The 21613-nt window shown below is 45.3% G+C and overlaps 1 protein-coding gene across 1 annotated transcript in view; it reads right to left on the bottom strand.

The window, feature by feature from the left end:
• tjp1a (tight junction protein 1a) overlaps nt 1-21613 on the bottom strand; it is a 250349-nt gene that overhangs the window by 9991 nt on the left and 218745 nt on the right. Inside the window, exons 19-24 of the mRNA XM_072492586.1 lie at nt 20791-21167; nt 18060-18929; nt 16292-16392; nt 13173-13391; nt 6638-6807; nt 3138-3594 (exon numbers count right to left, since the gene is read on the bottom strand). Coding sequence (XP_072348687.1) covers nt 3138-3594; nt 6638-6807; nt 13173-13391; nt 16292-16392; nt 18060-18929; nt 20791-21167 — 2194 coding nt within the window. The remainder of the gene's footprint in view (nt 1-3137; nt 3595-6637; nt 6808-13172; nt 13392-16291; nt 16393-18059; nt 18930-20790; nt 21168-21613) is intronic.

Genomic DNA, 21613 nt, shown 5'->3' with positions numbered 1-21613 from the left:
GCGCATGTCAGGTTAAAATTTGGTTTACCATATGGAGTGTTTCAATAGGTTAAGGACAATAATCATCCATGTGTACGCTGCTGGGAGGCGTGACAGGAATTTTCAGATTGCTCTATATCCCTTAGTAGCAGTTTCAAGATATCTCTAAATCAAATGGTCTCAAAGGATTAATACAAAGCAGAGTCGTTGCTCGCTTTGGCAAGCTGCATTTACATGTGGCAAATAAAGAGTTCCTACAGTCCTTTAAAAGCAAATTTAACAACATTTCTGCAGAAGGAGCACATTAATCAATTATAAAGTAAAGTGAGCGGGCATTATGATTCGTAGAGCAACCACACTTTCCTGGAGCATTGTTTGGTTGCTGGAGGGAGTTGGTGGGGAATTTCTTAAGTGTACCTCCTGAGTCGGTTGCAAGTTTTAATGTTATTGTTTCCTTCTCCCTGACAATGGTACAGTCGGCAGTTTGTCTGGACGGAGGCTGCACTTTGCTGGATGGGGAAGGCTTGTTGGGCCTGATAATTTCAAAATTTCTTTCCAACACTGTACAGAGAAGGGGAAGGGAAAAGGGATAAACCAGGTCGGCATGCAGCCTGTCAATGGTGGCGAAACTAGAGGGCAATAACTCAAGATAGAATTTATTGGCATTTGGAAAAATATGGGTTCAAAATAAAAGCCAGCACATATTTGTAAATCATGTTTGACTAACTTGATCAAGTTCTTCAATGAAGTAAGGAGTGGGTTGAAGACTCAGGGGAAGCTGTTCGCTGAAGTTCAGGGAATTGAAGGCAATTGAAGACCATAAGAAATAGGAAGAGGAATAGGCCATTCAGTTCTTCAAGCCTGCTCCACTAAGGCTCACCGGATGTGACGGCGTAGTGGTAATGTCACCGGATTGGTTATCCACTCAGTTCTATCAAATACCGCTTTAAAGTAGCAGTTTGAGTTATAAGGAGAGACTGGGACTTTTTTTCCTGGAGCTTATGAGGCTTAGGGGTGATCTTATAGAGGTCTATAAAATAATGAGCATCGATAAGGTAGATAGGAGTCTAGAACTAGATGGCATAGGTTTAAGGTGGGAGGGGAGGGATGCAAAAGAGACCAGAGGGGACATTTCTTCACACAGAGGGTGGTGAGTGTCTGGAATGGGCTGCCAGAGGCAGTATTTGAGGCGGGTACAATTTTGCCTTTTAAAAAAGTTAGACAATTACATGGGCAGAGTGGGTATAGAGGGATATGGGCCGAATGCAGGCAAGTGGGATTAGCTTAGTGATGGAAACTGGGCAGCATGGACAAGCTGGGCCGAAGGGCCTGTTTCCATGCTGTAAACATCTATGGCTCTCCAAAAGAATCCGGATAGACCACCCGGCACGGGATACAACAAAGGCGAAGCGAGCAGTGTCGATCCTGCAAAGTCCGCCTTACTAACATATGGGGGTGAGATTCAAAATTGGGAGAGCTATCTCATAGACTAGTCAAGCAACAGCCTGACATAGTCATAGTCACGGCATCATACCTTCCAGACAATGGGCGGGATTCTCTAATCCCGCGGCAGAGTGCCCACGGCGTCGTAAACGGCGTCGCGTTTTACGGCGGCGTGAACGGGCCGCTGCCAGGAGTAATTCTGGCCCCAACAGGGAGCCAGCACAGCGCTGGAGTGGTTCGCGCCGCTCCAGCTGCCGATCCCGGCGAGAACTGTGCGGCGCAGGATGCGCAGTGGCCTCCTTCAACGCGCGGGCCCCGACGCAACATGGTGCAGGGCTACAGGGGCCGGCGCGTGGGAAAGTGCGCCCCCAGCCGGTGGGCCCCGATCACGGGCCACGCCACATCGTCGCCCCCTCCCTGTCGCCCTCCACCCGACCCTTCAACGTCCAGGTCCCGCCGGCTCAGAGCAGGTTAGAACTACGCCGGCGGGACTTGTTTTTTTTCTTACGGCCTCTCAGCCCATCCGGAGAATATCGGGTGACCGCGTAGAGCGGCCCGCGACCGGCACCGCGCCAGCAGACTGACTTCCAACAACTACAGCCATCTTCCTTCGTATTACGATCCCAGGCCACACCCCAGTAGCGGCGAGGATACTGGATTGAGCCCCCAATATTTTAGTTTATTTGTGAGACTGTGCGGAAAGAATGATTCGTTCCAGGAGGGATTGCATGAAGAAATAGGGCTTCGTTATTTATTTTTTTTACATTTTTTTTCCAATTAAGGGGCAATTTAGCGTGGCCAATCCACCTACCCTGTATATCTTTGATTTGTGGGGGTGAGACCCACGCAGACACAGGGAGAATGTCAAACTCCACACGGACAGTGACCCAGAGCCGGGATCGGCCTCCTTCCCTTTTGAGCAAGAATACCCATCACATTGGCTACTTTCCAATCCTTCGACACAGTATTAGCAAATTATTGATCTGGTTAAGAAATTGGACTAGTGACAGAAGATGGGGATAACTGATTAGTGATGTTCTGCAATTATCTGTGTCGGGGACTCGACTATTCACTTTATGGATTCCACATCTGAGATGATAGAAAACCAGATATTCAAATGTTCCAATAAATCAAAAATAGTGGCAATGTGTAGATGGAGCATAAAATTTCAAAGAAATATTAACAGATTAAGTGCATGCACCAAACTGGCAAATTAATTTCAACATATACATTTTGGAAATAAGAATGAGGAGAGACAATATTAAAAATATTTTAATGTGGGTGCAGAGAAATCTGTCTTAAACATTCATTTTACTGTTTCAACTTACTATCCATTTTTTTCCTTCTCTGCAGTGCTGGCTGTCTTTGTTTAACTCTTCTCCCTCTTGGGGATGTACTTCAACTGTGTCAAAACGATCTACTCTTTAAAAAGCAGCTCATTGTTCAATTACAGTTCTGCCTGCCAAACCTGCTTCCAATTTACTTGTGCCAGATTCATTTTCACCAGATTAAAATTGCCCCTCCCAATTAACTTTACTGATCCTCAAACATTCCAGTTGAGGATGGGTGCTTCAGGAGATAAATCGATGAGATGCATGTTCGCTGATTTGAGACATGGACATGGATACTGCTATGTGATTTCTTTGAAGACTCACTGTAAAAAAAATAGTTTCAAACATCCAAGAACATCCATTCTTTACATAAATGCTGCTTACCTTACAGGAATGGCTTTCGGTATCGCGTGGATGTTATTTGCCTGATATTTCAGCCTGTGGTCAGATGGTTTGGGGAATGTGTCAGTGCCACTGTCGAAGTCTGGAGGCTGGGGGGAGCCGTGTGCTTTTGGTAGAGGCTCTAACTTAGGTTGTATCTGAGGTTCACTGGGCAGGAGGTTGTGATCAAATTTTGGGCTCTCAAATTTGCGTTCAAAAGGCCTTGCGGCACTGGTGTATGGCTTTGGGGTGAAGCGGGTATATGCTGTAGCCGCCTGCTTCTGGGGCTGCTCCATTCCATTCACAGGAGCTCTTTCAGAAACTGGAAAACTTTTCTGGGGATAAAAATTTGAATGAACAGTTTCATCTCGAGCACTGGGCCTGAAAGCTTGGGGTTTGCTTTGAGGAGGGTGTCCCGGCTTTGACTGTAGCATTGAGAGATCCCGTGGCATAGAACTCACTGAAAAGGAGGAAAAAAGCACAGTAAGGATTTTGTTAACTTCTCATCCATTCATAAAGAATCATACAGTGATACAGCACAGGGGGGAGCCATTCAGGCTATCATGCCTGTGCCAGCATATTAGGCAAGGAGTCAACTAGCTCTCTCTCCCTCCCTCCCAGGATACAGTGGGGCAAGGGGTTGACTCCCTCTCTCTAGGGTGCAGGATCAGCCCATCAAGCAGTTCATTGATGTGTAAGTTTCTCACATGTGGACCAAGACAGCAATGTCCACAAGTATTCGACCATCAGATCCATCACAGCGCAGCCTGATCCTAACTCTACCGATAGAGTCACTTTCTGCAGGAGTCAATTTTAACTGAATTGAGATCATCACACCCAGCAGGAACACCACCACTTACCTTCAAAATGCTTCAAAACATTGGAAAGTTTCTATTGGTTATTGATAAAATACATTAGAAAGCATGTTTACCGTTTAATTTGGTTGCAGATACAATGGCCTTACACAGACAATCTGATTAAAATAAAAAGATAAACAGATTTGAAGAGCAGGTTTGAAAATGGTTTGAACCTGTTCCTCCTGCTTTTATCTCTATTATTGATGGCAGGAACAACAAAGGAAAATGTTTAACAACACTAACTGGATTTAAAATATATTTATATAAAAAAGCAGAGTTCAAAGCTCCCACTTGAAACATGAACCATGGGGGAGTAAACTTGAATTCTGGTCAATGGGAGCCCCACACAACTATCTGATCGCTGTGCAATCTGGGATGGAAACGGGAAGCTGCATCTATGAGAGAAAGTATCAAACAGATGGAGTGCTGGCCATTCCTTCATTGCTGGTCACACAATATTGACAGGACTTTGGTGGGAAAATCATATAATTTAATCACAAAGATTTTGCATTCGGAACAATTTCAGATCAGAGCCCAAGATTGCCACAAATACCCCCAATACTTCCTGTCAGCTTGGCATCAGTAGTGGGAATTCTGATGGAGGCCATAACACGGGATGAAATAAACATACACTTAGAGAAAAATAAGTTAATACTAGACAGTCAACATGGCTTTGTCAAGGGCAGGTCATGTTTGACAAATTTATTTGAGTTCTTTGACGAGGTGACACAGGCAGTGGATGAGGGTAGTGCCATGGATGTGGTATATTTGGACTTTCAGAAAGCATTTGATACAGTGCCACATGGCAGGTTGGTTCGCAAATTAAAAATGTTTGGGATTGATGGGTTCTTGGCAGCGTGGATTAGAGGTTTGCTCAGAGATAGGAAACAGAAGGTAGTTATAGATGGGCATTTCTCAGACTGGAGACGAGTTGAAAGTGGTGTCCCCAGGGATCACTCTTGCTTTTTCGGATTTATATAAATGATTTAGAAGTGGGTATAGAGGGCAAAAGCTCTAAATTTGCAGATACTAAGTTAGGGGGAATAGTGAATTGTGAGGATGACGCCGAGCGACATTGACAAGTTGGCCAAATGGGCAGACACCTGGCAGATAAACCTCAATGCAGAGAAATGTGAGATGATGCATTTTGTGGACGAAACAAGGGGAGACAATATAGACTTAATGGTACAATTTTGAGGGGAGTACAGGAGCAGAGGGACCTCGAGGTTCAAGTGCATAATTCTCTGAAGGAGGCCAGGCAAGTTGAAACTGTTGTTCAGAAGGCTTATAGCATCCTTGAATTTATAAATAAAGGTATAGAGTATAAAAGCAAGGAAGTGATGCTGCACCTCCACAAATCATTGGTCAGACCACATTTGGAATAGTGTGTCCAGTTCTGAACACCTTATTTAAGGAAGGATGTTAAAGCCCTGGAGAGAGGAGAGTTACTGGAATGATACCAGGAATGAAGAAAGTTTGATACAAGGAAAGATTGGAGAAATTGGGCTTAATCTTCTCTGCTCCAAGGAGAACAAGAGGCAACCTTATTGAGGTGATCAAAATGATGGACAATGTTGACAGGTTATAGAAGGATATTCTGTTTCCATTAGTTGGTATGTCAGTGACCAGGGGTCTCAATTTCAAGATGGTCAGCAAGAGAGCTGGGAGTGAGATAAGGAGAAACTTCTTTACTTTGGAATGCGCTGCCTGGGAGAGTGATGGAGGTGGATTCCATCGGAGGTTTCAAAAGAGCTGTATATATTGTTGAAAGGGATTAATTTAGAAGGCTACAGAGATATGGCTGGGCGTTGGGTCGAGCTGGGTTCCTCTTTTGTGAGCCGGTGCAGACACGGGGGGCCGAATGGCCTTCTGTGCTGTAAATAACAAAAAAACAATTAACAGGGGCAAGTGGAAGTACCACAATACAATTCTAGGGTGACTCAGAGGGTTATGCAGACCCAATGCAGGAACTGGACCCATACACCAGCATAGCTCTCCAGTGCAGTAATTTAAAAAAAAAAAAAATTTAGAGTACCCAATTATTTTTTTCCAATTAAGGGGCAATTTAGCGTGGCCAATCCACCTACCCTGCACATCCTTGGGTTGTGGGGGTGAAACGGGGAGAATGTGCAAACTCCACACGGACAGTGACCCAGGGCCGGGATTCAAACCCAGCGCCGCAGTCCCAATGTATCCACTGCGCCACCGTGCTGCCCTCTCCAATGCAGTAATGAGGGAGTGCTGCACTGCTGGAGGTGCTAACTTTCTGAAAGATAGTAAACTGAGGCTCCATCTGCCCATCCAAATGTCCGACATCACTATTCAAAGAGCAACAGTGGAGTTTTCCTTGACGTCCTGAGCCAAAACAGAACTGGCCATTTATGTCAATGCTCATGAGATACAAAACTTTTTTTTCTATACTGTTGCATTTTACAAACAAATCCTTTCTTGCAATGCAGAAACAGAAGAATAACTAATTGGTTTGTCCATTGCTCTCCATTTTAATTTTGGGCATGTGGAATTCTGCAGATGTGTGCCATGTTTCAAAGGTTATAGCAGATTCATTTAATATCAAACGGGCAACTATTTCCTAAATTGGTATCTCAAAACACAGCCAAAATAAACTTTGGGGAGAAACAGTATTACCTTCAGTCGGAGAACGCTTGGGCTGCACTGGCAGGGACACTGAAGAGTTGAAACTGGGTTGAGGTGTTGGTCCATAACGTGACTGAAGGCTGGGCTGCTGAGGCGCAGGCTCATATTTCTTCTCCATGATGCTTGGTTTGACCACATGATCAAAGTTTGTTGGTGTACCCCTGTAAACAATATCACCCTTTTTAGCAAAGTGCATTTCTATTTTGATTTATTTGTAACTACAAGCAGAACTAGTAAAGAAAAAACCCGGCTGTTTCCATCACAAACATACTAATTCTCAAATCCAGCAACATGGCAGAGTTCACCCAGTACGTGATTGAAGGCCCAATCAGGATTGCTGCACACTCCTGTCTCTGGAACATACTTACTAACAATGGGACATTTGGGCGGCACGGTAGCACACGTGAATAGCGCCAGGGTCCCAGGTTCGATTCCCTGCTGGGTCACTGTCTATGCGGAGTCTGCACGTTCTCCCTGTGTCTGCATAGGTCTCACCCCCACAAAGATGTGCAGGGTAGGTGGATTGGCTACGCTCAATTGCCACTTAATTGGAAATTTAAAAAAAAACTTTGCAACACTTGTGAGCCCATATTTCGTCTAATGAGGCATTTAGCGAGGTGATCACACCGCAGGTGAGGGTTGCACAGGCAGAAAGGAAATGGGTGACCATCAAGAAGAGTAAATGACTCAGAAGGTATTGCAGGAAACCCCTGTGGTCATCCCCTTCTCAAACAGATATTCCGCTTTGGATAGTTTGGGGGGGGGGGGGGGGGGTGACCACTCAGGGGAAAGCAACAGCAGACATGCTTGTGACACCATGGGTGGCACTGTTGCTCATAGGGGCAGGAGGAAATAATAATAATAATCACTTATTGTCACAAGTAGGCTTCAATTAAGTTACTGTCAAAAGCCCCTAGTCGCCACATTCCGGCACGTTTGGGGAAGCCGGTATGGGAATTGAACCCGCGCTGTTGCCTTGTTCTGCATTACAAGCCAGCTGTGCTAAACCAGCCCCAGCCAAATAAGAGTGGCAGCGCTGTAGTGATAGGTGATTCAATAATTCGGGGCACAGACAGATGCTTCTCTGTGGCTGCAAAAGTGAATCAAGGATGGTGCCTTCCTGGTGCCAGGGACCGGGATGTCACAGAGCGGCTGCAGGACATTCGGGGGACGGAAGGTGCACAGCCAGTGGTCGGGGTACACATTGATAACAATGCACAGGTAAACTAAGGGATAAGGACCTGGGAGAGAGTACAAGAAGTTAGGAGATAAATTAAAATGCAGGACAATAAATGTAGCAATCTCAGGATTACTCTCAGTTCCAGGCGTTAGAGAGAGCAGGAATATGAGGATAGATCAAATAACCACGTGGCTGGAGAGATGGTGCAGCCGGGAGGGATTCAGATTCTTGAGGCACTGGGACTGGTTCTGGGGAACATACAAACCAGATAGGCTGCACCCAGGCAGAGCTGGGAGCAAGGTCCTTCTGGAATGAAAAAATGAAAATTGCTTATTGTCACAAGTAGGCTTCAATGAAGTTACTGTGAAAAGCCCCTAGTCGCCACATTCCGGCGCCTGTTCGGGGAGGCTGGTGGGGGCTTTGGCTAGTTCTGTTGGGGAGTATTTAAACTAGTGAGACGGGGGATGGAATCCCAAGAGTAGAATCAGGTAGGTCAGATTCAAATCAGGAAAATGGAGGTGAAACATTAGCCAGTGATGTGGAAGATGTCATGATAGAGTTGTTAACATATAATTACAGGAGAAGCAAAGTTTTAAAAGTGTCCAGTAAGGGAAATTGATGGGGTTAAACTGTTTATACTGCAATGCAAAGAGTATTACAAACAAGGTGGATGAGTAAAGGGCACAGGTAGACACATGGCAGCAGGATGTCATTGTTATAACGGAAACCTGGTTAAAGGAGGAGCAAAACTGGCAGTTCAATATCCCTGGTTATAGAGTCTCCAGACGTGGTAGAGTGGGAGATAGAAAAGGAGGGGGAGTAACACTAATGGTTAAGGAATCAATTCCAGTTATGAGAACGGATGAAATACTAAACAGGTCAACAAACAAGGCTTTACGTGTTGAGTTTAGAAATAAAAAAGGGGCAATCACACTACTGGGAATATACGACAGACCCCCAAATAGTGAGAGGGAGATAGAATAAAAAATGTATGTTAGGTGGGGTTACTGGGATAGGGTGAAGGCGTGGCATAAGTAGGGCGCTCTTTCCCAGGGCTGGTGCAGATTCGATGGGGCGAATGGCCTCCTTCTGCACTGTAAATTCTATGAAATCTATGAGGAAGAACCTCTTAGATTTGAGCGGGTAGTGGGTGTCTGGAATTCGCTGCCCGGGTTGGTGGCATAGACACTAAACTCTTTTACAAAGTACCTGGGTCTGCACTTCAAGATGCAGGATTATGGGCCGGGTGCAGGAAGGTGGGATTAGAAAGGGCATCAGGCTGGAATGGACAAGGTGGGCCGAATGGCCCCCGTCTGTGTTGTAGCTTTTCTATGGTTCACTTTATGATTAAGTAATTTAAATACTTTTCCAGTAAGTGAACATATTTTAATAACATTTTACTAACCCCCAACCCCCCTCCCCACCCTCTCCCCAAGCCCCCACCCTCTCCCCAAGCCCCCACCCTCTCCCCAAGCCCCCACCCTCTCCCCAAGCCCCCACCCTCTCCCCAAGCCCCCACCCTCTCCCCAAGCCCCCACCCTCCCCCCAAGCCCCTACCCTCCCCCCAAACCCCCACCCTCTCCCCAAACCCCCACCCTCTCCCCAAACCCCCACCCTCTCCCCAAACCCCCACCCTCTCCCCAAACCCCCACCCCTCCCCAAATCCCCTGTCCCCCAAACTCTTGAAAAATGTTTTTAAAAACATTTAGAGTACCCAATCATTTTTTTTTCCAATTAAGGGGCAATTTAGCTTTTCCAAGCCACCGATATGGTGTATATGGATTTCAGTAAAGCGTTTGATAAGGTTCCCCACGGTAGGCTACTACAGAAAATACGGAGGCATGGGATTCAGGGTGATTCAGCAGGTTGGATCAGATATTGGCTAGCTGGAAGAAGACAAAGGGTGGTGGTTGATGGGAAATGTTCAGACTGGAGTCCAGTTACTAATGGTGTACCACAAGGATCTGTTTTGGGGCCACTGCTTTTTGCCATTTTTATAAATGATCTGGAGGAGGGCGTAAAAGGATGGGTGAGTAAATTTGCAGATGACACTAAAGTCGGTGGAGTTGTGGACAGTGCGGAGGGATGTTACAAGATACAGAGGGACATAGATAAGCTGCAGCGCTGGGCTGAGAGGTGGCAAATGGAGTTTAATGCAGAAAAGTGTGAGATGATTCATTTTGGAAGGAATAACAGGAAGACAGAGTACTGGGCTAATGGTAAGATTCTTGGCAGTGTGGATGAGCAGAGAGATTTCGGTGTCCATGTACATAGATCCCTGAAAGTTGCCACCCAGGTTGAGAGGGTTGTTAAGAAGGCGTACGGTGTGTTAGCTTTTATTGGTAGAGGGATTGAGTTTCGGAGCCATGAGGTCATGTTGCAGCTGTGCAAAACTCTGGTGCGGCCGCATTTGGAGTATTGCGTGCAATTCTGGTCGCCGCATTATAGGAAGGATGTGGGAGCATTGGAAAGGGTGCAGAGGAGATTTACCAGAATGTTGCCTGGTATGGAGGGAAGATCGTATGAGGAAAGGCTGAGGGGCTTGAGGCTGTTTTCGTTAGAGAGAAGAAGGTTAAGAGGTGACTTAATTGAGGCATACAAGATGATCAGAGGATTGGATCGAGTGGACAGTGAGAGCCTTTTTCCTCGGATGGTGATGTCTAGCACGAGGGGACATAACTTTAAACTGAGGGGTAATAGATATAGGACAGATGTCAGAGGTAGGTTCTTTACTCAGAGAGTAGTAAGGGCGTGGAATGCCCTGCCTGCAACAGTAGTGGACTCGCCAACACTAAGGACATTCAAATGGTCATTGGATAGACATATGGACGATAAGGGAATAGTGTAGATGGGTTTTAGAGTGGTTTCACAGGTCGGCGCAACATCGAGGGCCGAAGGGCCTGTACTGCGCTGTAATGTTCTATAATAGTCACTACCTTCACATCAGCCAGAGCTTTCCTGCTTTAAACATTGTTACAGTTAGATACTACACATTCATAGTTGTGTTTAACTATGAACCATGGACTTTTGTTACAGCTTCAACCTCAGCTTAATGCTCCAAACATTTCTGATCTACAAAAACCTAAAACATTCCAATGGCAGAGGAAGTAGTTAAAAATATCTCATTGGCCGACTCCCAAAATATGTTAGGTTGTGCACAATAGTGAACTGGGCTGCTTTGTTCTCAGGCAATCGCCCTATGAATCTGGACTTTGCTATAAACCAGGAGTACAGAACCTACCAAAAACCTCCCCCCAGAACACAATCCACAGAGAGAGGGAGAGGGGGAGAGAGGGTGGGAAGAGGGAGAGAAGGAGAGAGACGGAGAGAGAGGGGGCGAGGAAGAGAGGTGGGGTAGAGAGAGAGAGAGGGGGTAGAGAGAGAGAGGGAGAGGGAGAAGGAGAGGAGGAGGCGGAGAGAGGAAGAGAAGGAGAGAGAGGCGAAGGGGGGGGGGAGAAGAGAGGGGGGTAGAGAGAGAGAGACAGAGGAAGAGAGGGAGAGAGAGAGGGGGAGGGGGAGGAGGAGAGGAGGTGAGGGAGAGGAGAAAGAGAGACAGAGAGAGATGGGGGGGGGAGAGAGTGGAAGAGAGGGGGGGGAAAAGAGAGGGAGACAGATAGGCAGGGGGAGACAGAGAGGGGGAGAGAGAGGGAGGGGGAGAGAGAGGGAGGGGGAGAGAGAGAGGGGGGAGAGAGAGAGCGGGGGAGAGAGAGAGCAGGGGAGAGAGAGAGCGGGGAGAGAGAGAGCGGGGGAGAGAGAGAGCGGGGGAGAGAGAGAGCGGGGGAGAGAGAGAGCGGGGGAGAGAGAGAGCGGGGGGGAGAGAGAGCGGGGGGGAGAGAGAGCGGGGGGGAGAGAGAGCGGGGGGGAGAGAGAGCGGGGGGGAGAGAGAGCGGGGGAGAGAGAGAGCGGGGGAGAGAGAGAGCGGGGGAGAGAGAGAGCGGGGGAGAGAGAGAGCGGGGGAGAGAGAGAGCGGGGGAGAGAGAGAGCGGGGGAGAGAGAGAGCGGGGGAGAGAGAGAGCGGGGGAGAGAGAGAGCGGGGGAGAGAGAGAGCGGGGGAGAGAGAGAGCGGGGGAGAGAGAGAGCGGGGGAGAGAGAGAGCGGGGGAGAGAGAGAGCGGGGGAGAGAGAGAGCGGGGGAGAGAGAGAGCGGGGGAGAGAGAGAGCGGGGGAGAGAGAGCGGGGGAGAGAGAGAGCGGGGGAGAGAGAGAGCGGGGGAGAGAGAGAGCGGGGGAGAGAGAGAGCGGGGGAGAGAGAGAGCGGGGGAGAGAGAGAGCGGGGGAGAGAGAGAGCGGGGGAGAGAGAGAGCGGGGGAGAGAGAGAGCGGGGGAGAGAGAGAGCGGGGGAGAGAGAGAGCGGGGGAGAGAGAGAGCGGGGGAGAGAGAGAGCGGGGGAGAGAGAGAGCGGGGGAGAGAGAGAGCGGGGGAGAGAGAGAGCGGGGGAGAGAGAGAGCGGGGAGAGAGAGAGCGGGGAGAGAGAGAGCGGGGGAGAGAGAGAGCGGGGGAGAGAGAGAGCGGGGGAGAGAGAGAGCGGGGGAGAGAGAGAGCGGGGGAGAGAGAGAGCGGGGGAGAGAGAGAGCGGGGGAGAGAGAGAGCGGGGGAGAGAGAGAGCGGGGGAGAGAGAGAGCGGGGGAGAGAGAGAGCGGGGGAGAGAGAGAGCGGGAGAGAGAGAGAGCGGGGGAGAGAGAGAGCGGGGGAGAGAGAGAGCGGGGGGGGGAGAGAGAGAGCGGGGGAGAGAGAGAGCGGGGGAGAGAGAGAGCGGGGGAGAGAGAGAGCGGGGGAGAGAGAGAGCGGGGGAGAGAGAGAGCGGGAGAGAGAGAGAGCGGGGGAGAGAGAGAGCGGGGGGGGGAGAGAGAGAGCGGGGGAGAGAGAGAGCGGGGGAGAGAGAGAGCGGGGGAGAGAGATAGCGGGGGAGAGAGAGAGCGGGGGAGAGAGAGAGCGGGGGAGAGAGAGAGCGGGGGAGAGAGAGAGCGGGGGAGAGAGAGAGCGGGGGAGAGAGAGAGCGGGGGAGAGAGAGAGCGGGGGAGAGAGAGAGCGGGGGAGAGAGAGCGGAAGAGAGAGAGAGAGCGGAAGAGAGAGAGAGAGCGGAAGAGAGAGAGAGAGCGGAAGAGAGAGAGAGAGAAGGGAAGAGAGAGAGAGGGGAAGAGAGAGAGAGGGTAAGAGAGAGTGACTCTGGAATAGAAATGATGTAGACAGGCAACCACTCTGCACCTTTGGATAAATTGCACAGAATTGAGCAAGTACTCCGCTTGTAATTGTCCCCTCACGAGGTGTAGTCTGTAACTGCATCAGAGAAAAGAAATCTGATAGAATCTTATGACAACTTGAGCTCTGCTGGTCACAGCAGTACTTACCTGGGTAAGTATCCAGTGTAGTTGGACTGAAGTACAGGCTCTGATGATTTGGCAGATTCAGGGAAGCTGCTGACAGGAAGCTGGTTTACTGGCTTCTCCTCCAAGGTTCTGCGGCCAAAATAAGATAGTTGCTTCCGATAATCTTCCTCATCTTCATCTGCGCTGTAGTGATTTATCCGTGGAGGTTCTTCTGCAAGTTTTACCTGAGGTTCGGGACCTCTGCAGGTAAAGAAATTTAATTACTGAATGAAAACATCACATTACAATCAAATTCACATTTGTATAATGTTCGGCATTAAATTTTAACTGTCATTTGTCTGCCCAATCCACAAACCTACTTAAAAACATTCCCAGTATCGTCCTCACAGTTTGCAATGCTCAAGTTCTGTATCATCCACAAATTTCTGAAATTGTGCCCTGTACAATAAGGTCCAGGTCAGTAATATATATCAAAAAGAGCAGGGATCCTAACACTGACCCCTGGGAGGCACCACTACAAATCTTCCTCCAGTCTGAAAAACAGACAATACTGTGTTTCCTGTTTCTCAGCCAACTTAGTACTCCTGTTGCTCCTGTCATAGAATCCCTGCAGTGCAGGAGGCCATTCAGCCCATCAACTCTGTACTGACCCTCCAAAAGAGCACCCCACCCAGGCCCACCCTATCCCCATAAGCCAATATAACCCCACCTAATGGAAGGGGAAATTCAGTATGGCCAGTCCACCTAGCCTGCTCATCTTTGGACTGTGGGAGGAAACCAGAGCACCCGGAGGAAACCCACGTAGTCACCCAGGTTCAGAATCGAACCCTGGTCCCTGGTGCTGTGAGGTAATAGTGCAAACCACGGTGCCTCCCCTTTTATTCCATGCGTTCTAGCTTTGCTCACAAGCCTGTGAAGTGGAACTTTAGCAAATTCTTTTTGGAAGTCCATATGTATCACATCAACAGCATGACCCCCATCAAAATACCCCAGCAGGTTAGTCAAACAGTTAAACACAAGTTGCCCTTAATAAATCCATGCTGACTTTGCTTAATTAACCCACCTTTGCCCAAACGACTATTAATTTTGTCCTGAATTATTATTTCTTTAGAGGTTAAACTAACTGGCCTGCAGATCAGGGGCTTTATCTTCACACTTTTTCCAACAAAGGTGTAACATTTTCAATTTTCCTCTGGCACCACCCCCGAGGCTCGGGGATACTAGAAAATTATGGCCAGTGCTTCTGCAATTTCCACTCTCCCCCACTTCCTTCACTATCCTTGGATGCATTTCATCTGGTTCTGGTGCCTTATCAAATTTCAAGCACAGACACCCTATCCAATACTTCCTCCTCATCAATTTCAAACTTTTTCAAGTGGCTGAATTCAATCTTCCTTTCACCATGTGCAGCATCTTCTTCTGTGGTAAACATGGATACAGAGTGTTCAATAAATACCTCAGCCATGCCCCCTGTTTCCATGTGTAAATCCCCTTTTTGATCTCAAACTGGCCACTTTCCTCCTTCCACCAGCCTTTTACTATTTAGATGCCAACAGAAGACTTTGGGATTCCCTTCTATGTTAGCTGCTAGTCTCTTTTCATATCCCCACTCTTTGCTGCTCTTATTTTGCTTTTTCAATTCTCTCTGAACCATCGATATTCAGCCTGCTCTCGGCTGTGTTATCCATCCGACATCCACCAAACACTTTCTTCTTCATCTTTGTTCCTATCGGTTGCCCTACTTTTCTTTCATGGTAATATACCGACTGTGCATGAACCCTCTCTTCTTTAAATTAAGCCCATTCTTTAATTCAGTTTTGCCTGCCCTTTGATTCCAATTTATCTGGGTCAGATCCATTCTTTCACCATTAAAGTTGGCTTTTCCCCAGTTAATTACTCTTACTCTGGAGTTTTCTTTGTTCGTTTCCAAAGCCAACCTAACCCTGTACAATGATCACTGTCCCCTAAAATCTTTGATGGGATGTGGATGTCACGGACATCCTCAATTGCCCTAGAGAGCAGTTAAGAGTCGACCACATTTCTTGGTTTAGAGTCACATGTAAAGCAGACCACATAAAGGTGGCAGATTTCTTTCCCTGAAGGACACCAATTAACCAGATGGGCTTTTACGACAAGACAAGTTTCATCATCAGCACTACAAAGACTAGCATTCAATTCCAGAATTTTGTTTTTGAATTAATTGAATTTAAATTTTATCTGTTGCCGTGGTGGGACTTGTATCTGTGTCCCCAGAGATTCTCCTGGGTTTCAGGATTGCTAATCCAGTGACATTACCAGTAATCCACCATCTTCCACAAATATTCCCTTACAGACACTTGATCAACTTGGCCTACCTCCCAAGAACCAGGTCTGGCAATGTCTCCTTTACATTGGACTGGAAACATCTAGCTATGGAAAACTTTCCTGAATAGAGTCTAGAAGCTTTTGCTACTCCCTTCCCAGTATATTCTCAAATAATTTTTTAATATGAATTTAGAGTACCCAATTCAGTTTTTCCAATTAAGGGGCAATTTAGCGCGGCCAATTCACCTAGCCTGCACATCTTTGGGTTGTGGGGGCGAAACCCACGCAAACATGGGGAGAATGTGCAAACTCCACACGGACAGTGACCCAGAGCTGGGATCGAACCTGGAACCTCGGCACCGAGAGGCAGCAGGGCTAACCCTGCACCACCATGCTATTCTCAAATAATTAAGTTCACCATTAAAACAACTCGATAATTCTTGCACCTCTTTGTAATTTCCTTGCAAATTTGTTCCTCTACACCCTTCCTGCTAGTTGGTGGCCTACAGACCACACCGAGCAATGTAATTTCATCTTTTTTTTTTTTTTAAACTCCTCAGTTCCAGACAAATAGTTATCCTTGGTGGCCTGGTCAATATTCGTCCTTCCATTGCGATCACAGAAATAATCTGGTCACCATCACGTTGTGGTTTGTGGGATCTTGCTGTGCACAGATTGGTTGCCATGTTTGAAATGTTATAACACTTCAAAAAGTACTTTACTGGCTGGGAGTATAAATTTTAATATATAAATCAAGTCTCTCATGCCTTTTGCTTCTTTCATTAAGATGCAACAAGGTAACTGCACCAAAACAATGTCAAATATAACAGCTGTACCTATATAAATATGAAGGCTTCTCCTGCTCTGGTGTTGGCTGAAAGACTGGCTTCGAAACCGTGACTGGAATTAGCACAGGCTTAGGAGCTACTTCAGGGGGCTGAAATAAGAAAACAGATCATTCGGCATTTAGAATTAAACTCCACACATCTGTTTAAAACTGGGCCCAATGTCACAGCGAAAGATACGTAAAATTGAGGGGGAAAATGACATATTTACAAAAACAATCAATAGTTTGACCATATAGCGTTACAGAAGGTAACAATTATCAATTATTTCACAAATAAAGTGATATTGTAGCTAGGAGAAAAGGTTGAATAGACTGGCATTGTTTTCATTGGAACAGAAGAGGTTAGAGAAAGGTTAGTTAAGGTGAATAAAATTGTGAGGGGTCCAAATAGAACAAATGGAAGGAACCATTAGGAGAGAAGTCAATAAACAGAGGGTACAGATTTGAAGTAATTGGCAGAGGGGTTACAGGAAAGTTGAGGACTAGGGGTGTTGGTAATCTGGAGCTGTCTGCCTAAAAGGGTAGTAGAGGAACCCTCATCATATTTAAAAAACACTTATCTGTGCACTTGACGTGCCGTAACATTCAAAATTGAGAGCGGAAAGGTAGGATTAAGCTGGATGAGCTATTTTCCTGTCAACACAGACATGATAGACCGAAGGGTCTCATTCTGTGCCACAAACTTTCTAAATGCAACAGCAATGCACCTTGTCCAGACAACTGCAGTAACTGTGATTTTACAGCAAAAATTCCCATTTAATTGAACGAAAGAATGAAATCAGGGTCATGATATCTAATATTTAAATGGAAGCCAACGGATCTAACAGCATGACTGCTGGGAATATAGCTTAAACAATACAGTAACTGACAGCTTTCAATCAGGACGTGCTCTGAATAAAATTATTTAACTTTGACTGTTTGTAAACTCTGATTAAACTTATTTTAAATGTTTTAGTTAACAGATTTGCAAAAATGCAATTTAACATAAAACAGAGAATCGGAAATATACAGCTGTTAAGTTTTGATATATACAGATAGTCGAACATCCCAGCTCCACCAGCTGTTGTCTAGTTGCTTTCTGATATGTTGACAGATGTGTCTTTCCAGCATATTTTTGTTTTTTATTTCAAATTCCAACACGGAGGGTTCTTTGTACGATTTTATGTCAAACTTGAAGAAATAACTTTGACTATAACAAAGATCACCTTCTGAGACCAGTGCAGGCTTTTGAAGTCATTCATACAAATTAAAGTCGAAAGTACATACTCCTCAGAAACGCAGCGGCAAAATTTGTTTAGTCAAAATGGCAGGCTTGTTAAAAACCCCAGAAGAAATTGACAGCAGTACAGTGAAAGGTATGTGTGTGCAATTACAGGTGTTGTGAAAAGATACTTCTTAGTTCAGGAAGTCGACAAATACAAATTCAAAGAAACTGAGTTTATGTGATTAGTAACACGAAATATGACCGAATTTTATCTGAAATCTTTGGAGCAGAGTTAGCAATAGTAAAACCTGTCAGAATAATATTAAAACTGCATCATAGTTACATTCGCAATGGATCGCTGGAACTCTCCCTCCTGTCGAACCCAATGTTAATATAAAGATTCCAAGCCGAATAAAGTGAAAATTGGTTCAAAACTTAACCAAAGTTTTAAAACAAATTAGTGTATGATCCTACCAAGAGACCCGAGAAAAACTATTGAGGACATAAGTTTTAACTGTGCTAGGTATTGTTATTTTTAATTACTTTTACCCACCCTTACTGGTGTTACCTCAGTCAGGTCCTTCATCTTTGATGAAGTGGATTTTTTGCTCTCAAAGAGTTTCACTCGGGTAAGCACCGATTGTGGCTTCATTGCCGGATCCACGTCCTCTTCAACATTTGGCTTTCCAGGTAGCGGTGGCAATGGCTTACTGGTGGAATGCAGAGAATCGGCAGCTTTAGAGTGATGAGGTGGAGGAGGAGGAAAGGAAGCATCTGTGTGATGGACCGGTTCAAATTGCCGAGGGAGGGAATTATAGCCTTGGGACTGACCATGGGTCCTGACTTGGGAATCAAAATACTGCTGCTGAGGTTCTGGAGACCGGGATGTTGGTGGGTGAATTGCTGGTGGATTCTGTTCATATCGAGGATGAGGATCATAGCCATGAAGGGGTTGATCACTGTAATGTGGCGGTTGAGGTTTGTAACTTTTCAATGGTTTATCATAGCGTGGCAATCTGTTCTCATAATTTGCAGGAGGTGGCTCTTCGTGAACTGGTTGGTAGTCATGGTCTGGGTAATGTTCAATGTGCTTTGCATCAAAGTCTCGTGGATGCTGGTCCTCAAAGTAAGGTGGAGATTGGTATTGTTGAGTGGATTTTTCATTATAATGTAGCCACATGTCAGTGTATTCAGGTGGATTGTCATAATAATGTGATACAGGCCCATAACCTGGAGAGAGCTGTTGTTCATATTTCGCTTGCGATTCGTGTCTATAAGGTGCCTGCTCCTCAAAGTACTGCACTTGTGGTTCATACATTTGTCGTTCTTTATCAGCTCTCAGTACAGGTTGGTTGCCTACTGGCTGTTTGATATCATAATTTTGCCTTGGAAGTTCATTGTTGTACGAGTCCTTTTTGGACATCTACAGAATAAAGAAGAGTAAAACATACAGTGGCATTGGGAAAGCAATAATTTAAAGCAATAAAAAGCAAAAACTGCTGTAAATACACAGCAGCTCCATCACCATCTGCAAAACAAATGTTAGCTTGTTTTCTTTTCACTAAAGTGGATGGGTCTGCTGTGTATTTACAGAATGTTTCCTTTTCGTGATTTTCAATATTTGCTTGCTTGCTTTGATTTTGTAGATGCAAAGGAAATTGGTTTCCAACTTACTAAATTAGTCCTGAAAATGTGTTAATTAATACCGGAATATTTTAAGAGTGAGATGCTTGCGCAGTAATTATAGATAGATGGGAACTGGAAAGGTCGAAATCAAATATTGAAGTTAATATTATACAAACCTAGACTTGAATGCAATGGCAAATTAGGTTTAAAAGCTTTATCTTAATCAATTTGATATCTAGTCCTTTCTAGCTTTTAATAGTAATGATGGGGTAAATCAATCAGTTACTCCGCAGGAAAATATTATCACTTACCTTTAAAGTTATTTTGTTTAACCCATCACATTCATGCTGGAAATTGCATGAGGGTTGATTAAAATTACATCCTTAAATAAGAAGCAAGCTGAAAGTGTTGCACCTGCCAGTCAAAACTATTCCAATCAACAGCCATGTAGTGGATTGTATTTGGAGGATCTCAATATACAGAGAGAATTAAACCGTTGTTTTAACTAGGCCAAATAATATGTTTTCATCCTGAAAAGCTTCAATTTAAACCAACAAATTCATTTAGTCTTTTAATACATGCGTTTCGTCTTGTCAAAGAGGGCAGAGGCAGCTACCATCACCATCAAACCTCTGACAATGTCTTTCCTTTCTGAACACTGGAGTCCACGGAAGGGACTTTCATTCAGCACTCTCAATGCAGTTGAAGGGACAGACCTTGATTTTAAGTTTGAGAACTTTCAAATGCAAATTAAATTATCTTTACGTTCTGTGGCACTGCCCGCTAGCATACAGACACTTTGCCAGGCAGTATCAAGAGAGAGATTTCAGCAAACCAATCTCAAAACTGTGGGGCAAAATCTTAAGACAAACAACTTTACACAAAGACTAACGGGAGCATGCAGTGAGGTGAAATTCCCCCTGGGCATGGCTATCAGGAGTTGTATTTTGTGTAATGTTATAATTCAGGTCCAACTCCTTCAATAGTCAGTGAACAGGTCACACAAACATTCACCCTCAAAGGGGTCTGTGTGAATTCGGCAAACATTATGTCTGTAATTACATCAGGATCCCCTGCAATCATGCCACAGCAATGCTACTTGCAGTCCACGAAAGGTACAGAGGCCAGCCCAGCACAGAGTATCTTGTAAGAGGGGCAAACAAGGAACTGCAGAAAGCTCTCAAAGCAGGAAAGGTGCACAAGCAAAAGCTCAAGATATAGGCCAAACCAACTAGACTAGCGTAAAAACTGTTAAAAATGTTCAATGCTTATGGAAACATTGGGAGACTGGTTTTCATTTTCAATTACATCAACTTATTTGACAATTAGTTTTAAAAATTTGATGCGTTAGGTAATACTTTTCTGTTAGAACGAAGATGAATTTTCTGATTGAGTAGTTAGTGCAGTTGCCTTATAATAATGAGTAAATTCTCTAAATCGTGGTGTTTATAAAGGTCAGTAATATTTGTTGGTGGAGTTTCTCTCCCTCTACACCATATATTATACACCATAGCTGTTATTTTGATGAAAATACATATTTGGTCTGGCCTCTAACTTTGGCAATGCGATTGGCTACAAAGGCAGAGCAAGTGATTATAGCATTAGCAAGCAGAAGCTCTGTACATAAGGCAAGCTGTAGATTTTGCAGCAAGTGGTACCTTTGTTGGTTCTGCGGTTCGAGTTGCTGTTGGTTCTGGATCTCTCAGCCTCTCAGGACTGACAGAGTGAATTACACAAGGAGGTTCAGGGCTGGGTTTGCTGTAGGGGTCGATCTGGGACTCAGGGTTGCGGTGGGGAGGAGGGGCGATCTCCTCCAGTATCACACTGTGATCTACTGTGGTATTGACTGTAGAGGGCACGGTCACCACAGAAATGGTTTCAAGATGCTGGGATGAATTGGGGATTGCAGGAGGAATATCTGCTTTCTGTGAAATGTCCAAGATAAAATTAAAACATTTAATATAATCTTTGTCTACAAGGTGTATCATTGGCAGAATAGATGTCAACTTAACTTTCAAACAGTTCTTAACAAATAATTATTTTATCATAATAGCCTTATTGGGTAAAACTGAAAATACTTTAACCAATGGCATTTAAACCATTACTGTTAAATCCAAAACCAAGTTTCTACAAATTCACCATCCAATAATTTAAAAACCAACTTCTTTGAAAATGCATAAGTTTATTTTTTAACACTATTGCGTTTTTAAAAATTACAGATTAAAGATTGTAAGTAATGAATGAACAACCACTGGAAAATATATAAATTCATGCTCAGTCTAAGAGATATCAGAAAGGTTGTGAGAAACAGAATGAGACAGGCACGTTGGGTCAACGTTAGGATCAAGGCACACGTGGTTTAGTGGAGGGATTTTAACTAACTCGCAAAATCATACCAATCTCTGGAGAGTGACTGGTGTACTCTACTTCCGATCTCTTATTACTGAGGGCAAATATTGGGGACAGCTCCTCCATTTACAT

Source organism: Scyliorhinus torazame, chromosome 30 (assembly GCF_047496885.1).
Source record: "Scyliorhinus torazame isolate Kashiwa2021f chromosome 30, sScyTor2.1, whole genome shotgun sequence".
Lineage (NCBI taxonomy): Eukaryota > Metazoa > Chordata > Chondrichthyes > Carcharhiniformes > Scyliorhinidae > Scyliorhinus > Scyliorhinus torazame.
Note: the sequence above shows the minus strand (reverse complement) of the source record. Positions and strands in the feature narration are given on the sequence as shown.